The sequence below is a fragment of the Brachyhypopomus gauderio genome, unplaced genomic scaffold, assembly GCF_052324685.1.
Source record: "Brachyhypopomus gauderio isolate BG-103 unplaced genomic scaffold, BGAUD_0.2 sc163, whole genome shotgun sequence".
In the NCBI taxonomy this organism is placed as follows: domain Eukaryota; kingdom Metazoa; phylum Chordata; class Actinopteri; order Gymnotiformes; family Hypopomidae; genus Brachyhypopomus; species Brachyhypopomus gauderio.
The window spans coordinates 204,351-210,577 of record NW_027506984.1 but is presented as its reverse complement, the minus strand read 5'-3'; the positions used below and the strand labels follow the sequence as shown (position 1 = coordinate 210,577).

The 6,227-nt window shown below is 42.5% G+C and overlaps 1 protein-coding gene across 1 annotated transcript; it reads right to left on the bottom strand.

Annotated features, from left to right (window-relative positions):
• Positions 1–1,235: 1,235 nt before the first annotated feature.
• Positions 1,236–4,154, bottom strand: LOC143501219 (uncharacterized). Its single transcript, XM_076994793.1, has 3 exons — positions 4,088–4,154; positions 2,269–3,138; positions 1,236–2,026 (listed from the first exon to the last, which is right to left on the bottom strand). Exons 2-3 carry the CDS (start codon positions 3,017–3,019, stop codon positions 1,887–1,889), a joined length of 891 nt encoding a protein of 296 aa, XP_076850908.1. The 5' UTR covers positions 3,020–3,138; positions 4,088–4,154; the 3' UTR covers positions 1,236–1,886.
• Positions 4,155–6,227: the final 2,073 nt, after the last annotated feature.

The window sequence follows — 6,227 nt, the reverse complement described above, 5'->3', positions numbered from 1 at the left end:
TTATGCAGGTTCAGTGTTCAGGGGATAAAACTGGCCTAACTTACTCCATCAGTAACCCGAGGGACCCGGGGGAGCATGTTCAGATAGTTCACCACAACCAGCTGAAGAAGCAATCATGCTTCTCCGATGGCAGGTGATCCTCCCACACAGCTGGATGTCCCGGATTTAGGCACTGGGGAGAGAACCGGCTTCACTGATGTGCTGGAGGGGATCTAAGGTTATCGGAGCCTGGATCTGCTGTATCCCGTGCTGGACGTGTTCTGCGTGCCCCGGCTCATCTTCAGGATTTCATGATCTATTGACAGTGGTTGTTGTGGGGTTTATTTATTTATTTTTTTGTTTTGTGTTCGGTTCAAGGCATGGGGTGGCTCGGGCTCATGGTTACTATCCTGTTGTTTTTGGAGCTGAGGAAAGGTCATTTTGGACACTGACTTCTATTTTTCTTTTTTTTTGTTGCTGTTTTAGTGTCTAATTTCTCTGTTTTGTTACTCTGTGATTTGTTTGTGTTGGGGTGTTATAAACAGAGACGTTTATATTTGGGGGGGGGATGTATGTAACTGATTTATAAAGAACGTTCCTGGGTGATACGGAATGCCTCTTGGGGCGCTGTAGCGTGTTCTTGAAAAAGAGAGAAGAAAAAAAGTTTTGAGAATAAAACAGAGAATGGTGCGAAGTTCCTACTTGTGTCTTCGGAGTTAATCTGTTTTACACTGCGACTTGAACACCCGAGAAGCTCGGTTACAGTAACCTGCATCTTCTCAAACGTCAACGGTAACGCAAACTATCCGTTAATTCAGTTAATTAAATTAAAACATTTCTGTCGTCTCTGGGAGACTCTCTCACCATGGCTCTCTCATCCTAGCTGCACCGCGCTGGTGAAGTTCCGTTATAGTCTCGCGTGATTATCTCTGCTGAAGGCTTACTATTACCACGTGACAAGGGATTTCAAAATAAAAGTGAGAAGCTTAAAATATATATATATTTTTTAGCAAATTCCCTTTTCTATATAAATAACTACATATACTAGTTATACCTTCAATCTTTGTATTTACGTCCCACATGGCATTATAATCTTGTTGCAGGTAACCTGCAAAGGATTTGAAAAATTCAATGCACATTAAACTTAATGTTTTGCAGATAAAATTCAGGTAGAAATACATGAAAAAATACAATCAAAATATTTCCATTTACAACTTTTTATTTTTGCAAAATAAAAAGGGGCAGTGTATGTTCTTGCAGCAGCTGGAGCATTTTACTAGAGCTGGAATTTCCTCCTCGTTCAATATGGTGCAGTGCTTCTGAAAATAGATGAGCCAAATATTGTACTAAAATATATATATATATATTGTACAAAAATGGTTTATTAGTCATCATTGAAGAAGGGTAAAGAATCTCCAAACCAGTCTAGAAGTTGTAATGGAGAAGAAGGAACGTTTACTCAGGGTGGTACAGTCATCACAGCAAAGGTTGGAAAACAGGCAGACAAATTAAATGGAGGATAAATCCATGAACCAAACACCAAAGAAGTTCTTCAGAAATCAGGAAATGGAAAAGAGTGTCACAGTTCACCCATGACCTCCACATCCATTTTCACACAGCTGGTCAGCCCAGCCCACTCTCACTCCTCTCAGTCTGTCAGGCAGAGGAGGTCTTTTGCTCCTCCCATCTTCAACCTGTACTACAGGTGTTTGGCTCCTTCCACCTCCCACCAGATATAGAGGAGTTTGGCACCTCCCACTTTCCTCCAGCTCTGCAGGGGCTTTGCCCCTCCCACTTTCTACAGAAGTGGAGGGCTGTTGCTTCCCTGACCCTCTCTTGCAGGTCTGGAAGCCCACTGCTCTCCCCATTTGTTCTGTCTCCTCCTTCTTTGCTTTCTTTTCTGCCTTCTACTCTGCCCTTTTCTCCTCCCACTTTCTCCAGCGAGCCTCCCACACCTTTCTCTTCCGCTCCTGTTTCATCAGCCATCTTCTCTTCTTCTGCTGAACCTGTGCCACGGTGAGCACTTCACCACGGTGCCAGATTGAGCCTGTTTGAAGAGAAAACATGTTGAAAATTGGTTGGAATTCATCTGCTTTCTCTTATCTTTCTTTTTCTTCATCTAACACTGATTCTGGGTTTTATGTGGTGCACGTTAACATACACTATGTACTGTTTAAAAAGGCCTTAGTTACATCAAACTATAATGGTAGTAATGGTATAATGGATTTAAGTGGTATTAATTCTGTAGAATGACAATGTCTGTAAAGTGTTTATATAAGACACACTTACGGATAGAGCTAAACTCGTTTCCATGTTGCCTCTCCTTCCTGAAGCTTTTCTTTATTGCCCTGTGGAGGCGCTTTTTCACCTTCTTGTTGAGCCAACCAATCAGCCTCCTCCTCGTGCTCTTGTATTTGGGCCCATCACCTTTACCAGCTGTGGGCTGAGCCTCCATGCTCTGCCCCTTTGGCCCACTAGAGGTCTGAGGCTTAGCAATAGGTTCCACCGGCACTGCAGTGCAGTGCTGAACTCCATCCAATAAAGAGGCATGGATGATATCTTCAGCAGTTTTCTGCTGATCTCCCTTCTTAGGGGTAAAGAAGGTCAGTCTCTGAGAGAACATCTGTTTCACACGCTCTCTCAGGCTCTGCCTCTCTCCCCCCATGGGTTGCTTTGTTTCCTCTTTTATTTTCTGGAGTTTCTCATCTATGTCTTTCAGCTCTGTCTCCTTTACCTTCAATTCATCAAATATTGTTTTTCTTTCTCTAAGTATCTCCACATATTTTTGATGCAAATCATCTTCCAGTTCCTTCTGAAACGTCTCCCGTATTTTCTCAATTTTTCTCCATTCTTCTTCTCTTTCCTTTGCCATCACTCTCAGCATTTCTCTAATTTTCTGTTCAATCTCAATCCATCTCTCGTCTTTCATGTACTTAAATACAGAGTGCAGCAACCTTTCTCTTTCATAGGCCAGGTTTTCTTCTTGTATTGCATGCATCATTCTGGCCTTCAGTATTTCCAACTCTGTCAGTCTCCCCATTTCCAACTCTCTTACTTTCTTTTCCCGATCTACAAAAGGGATCGGCCCCTTTTGGGTTCTGGCCTATGCTACTGACTGTTCTGGCTGTGTCTGCCACTCTCACAGTACTGCCTCAACACCTAATACACAATAAAACATGTAACAAATACTTTAACATCATACACATTGGCACACTTGAACATCACCCATCCCTCCCCCCCCAACAATACTAAGGGGAGTAACAACGAAGGGGAGATATATATAAACAACGTCTGACTACACCTAAACATAATGAAGGCAGCATACAACAGACCACAGCGAGGTTAAACATAAAACCTAAAGTACATGACAAGAGACAAGACCAATAATCAGTAATGGGGTAGAGGGACACGGGATAAAACCATACGCAGACAGGGGAAACCAGAGTAAACACAGGAACAACAACTCAAGGATATCAAAATCAAGACCAAGAACAAATCAGGAAGGCAGGGAGGAGCAGGGAGGAGCAGGGAGGAGCAGGGAGGACTGACGTACAGACAATGACCGACACAGGAGTGAAACACCACGGGGATTATATACACTGAAACAAGGGAGTGTAACGAGACTCAGGTGCGGGCACTAAAGACAGGGGCGTGACAGACAGAGGAAGAAACCATGGGAACGGGGAAAACTAGGCAGGACCAGGGAGGAGGGAGGGGCTGGACGTGACATGATGTTATTCGCGATAACACACTCCCTCTCGTGTTCTATTGCTTAATGGATATTTAGCTAGTAAATCGAATTTTTCATTTAATCCACAGTGACCTCTCGTGGGATTTATAAACTCCGCGCAGCTTCAACTTGGTGTTTGCGCCACGAACTAACGCACGCTAGACCTCGCCTCTTTGAATCAAACATGTAAAAGTTCCAAAGGTTTGAGTGGGTTGCACATCAGTAATAAGGAACGTCAAAAATCACTATATATCGATGCTCTTTCCCAAAAACAAATGTTGAATCTATAGCTACTTTTAAAACCGCATTTAAAAACATCATTAAAGTCAAAGGAACGTCAGAAATCCTTAGCTCTAAAAATCCAAAAAACATACATACCTCTGCAGCAATCTGCGTAGCTGAAGTCTATATGCTGTGGTAAATAAATCTTGTAACTGTGTCCAAGACCGCGTACTGCTCTCCTCTGTCTGTATACCGCAAATGACTCTCAGCGCGAGTTTATATACAGTTGCCGCTATGTGACGTCATGCTAATAAACAATGGGTGCTATGGTAACTGATATTAAACATGGGGGCAGTTTTATCAACCAATCATATTTCGAATTAGTCTCGTGAGCTTTTAGCTCGTGTGCTAGCTAGTTAGTAGCAGAGCCATATAGAGAGATTGCTATATGGCTATATGATGATATATATATTAGTGCTGGGCCGTTAACGGCGTTCATTAATTTGATACTCTTATCGGGCGATATAAAAATGATCGCCGTTAATCTATTCCTAAAGTTGGGTTGGGAACTGGGTCAAAATGGGTAAGCAAACTATGATGACTTTCAACTTGATAGTTTAGTTCGGCTGTATTCCTAACCAAATTGCACAGTAGGGGCGAGAACGAGTTTTCAAACCTGTGAATTACAAATCGTACGTGTGTTTACATGGATGCAGCCACGAAGTCGCCAGGTTTGCTTCATGGAAAATTCATTTTTAGGAACGTAAAGTGTTACCGGAGCGGAGCTCGGAGCGGTCGTTTTCTGCATGGTCCTAGCGCTAGATTCGTCGCTATTTAAATATTTATTTTTAACCGTTAAAACTGCAGAGGACCAAAACTGGCTTTTGAAAAAGTCCCCCCCAAATTACGTCAGTGAGGTTAAATGTACTAAATGTTGGCTTACATTTCAAATATCATGTTTAGCTGAATAAACATGTTATCAACCCCTTTCAATGTCCAGTATGTAGGCTTACAAATTCATGTTTAACTGAATAAACCGTTGAACACGAGTAGCCTACATTTTATTTTTTTTCTTCAAGTATCAAAGTAGAACAGCTTTCTCAAGCAGTCATTGATGCATTTTGGAAACAGGAGATGAGCCCCTGGTCTAATGCACCCTCTGTATTAAGAAACCCTATCTCAAAAACTGGTTTTTAGTCATTACTTGGGTAGCACGCATATGAGCCATTTTAATATAGATTAATCTAGATTAATTTCAAGATTTCAGTGAGATTAATCTAGATTTAAAAAATTAATCTATGCCCACCCCTATATCTAAATATATATATATGTATCATGAATGAATGTTCAACTTATATAGTGCCTTTCTAGATACTCAAGGTCGCTTTACAATTTTAATACAGGTATAACTCTTACATATATCTCATGATATATATGAGATGGCTATATGAGATATATGGCTATATATCTCTATATGGCTCTGGTTAGCAGCTCCTAGTCAGCCCTACCGTGAGGTAGCGGAAGCGGAAAGGATGGAATTGCAGGATAACAACACCATTTTCAAGACGGCCATTCAACGAAAAAGTGGATATTGTAAGAAAAGGCCGACCAACACCTCATCCAAAACTGGTTGAAACGCAGCAAGCGCTGCGGAGCGAGGGGACGGACACAAATGCTGAGAAGAGCGAGATTTATTACAGGGGATTCCATAATCGTCGTCATCAAAGCATTCAGGGGTCATAACGGGGGGGGGGGCAATCCGAGTAACACAGGTAAACAGGCATAAAGCGGACAGGGCAACGCGAACAAGGCAGGGAAACACAGAGCACACGAACCACAGTTGAAACGGCAATCCACACTGGAACAAATCACGACAGAACAAATAACCGACAACGCACTAGGAATACACAGGGACTAATATACAAGGGACATAACGAGACACAGCTGACAACGATCATGACACGGGCGTGGCAGACAGACAGAAACCGGGGCAACAGACAAGCAAGGCTTGGCTAAGGGGCAAGGAACAACAGAACCACGAGGAACAGAGACACTGGAGTGACAGCGAGGAGAGAGGGGGGGCGTAGCCCTACGCGACACTGGTTAGGACAAACCTAGAGTGCTCAGTGAACTAAGTTATAATCACAGTACTCAAACCCACCCCGATTAACAAGGGAGTATAAATTTGGCAATAACAGAACACCTGCCAAAGTTATACTCCCCTCATGATCTCAGGTTTGCAGTGTCTGACTGACATCTCTTTTGTTTTGGTGACTTATCTGGATGTGTAGGTTAT

Coding starts and splice junctions, on each gene's coding strand:
- LOC143501219 (XM_076994793.1), bottom strand. CDS start 3,019: ATGGGGAGACTGACAGAGTTGGAAATACTGAAGGCCAGAATGATGCAT. Junction 2,027..2,268: donor AAACGAGTTTAGCTCTATCC/GTAAGTGTGTCT, acceptor CTCTTCAAACAG/GCTCAATCTGGCACCGTGGT.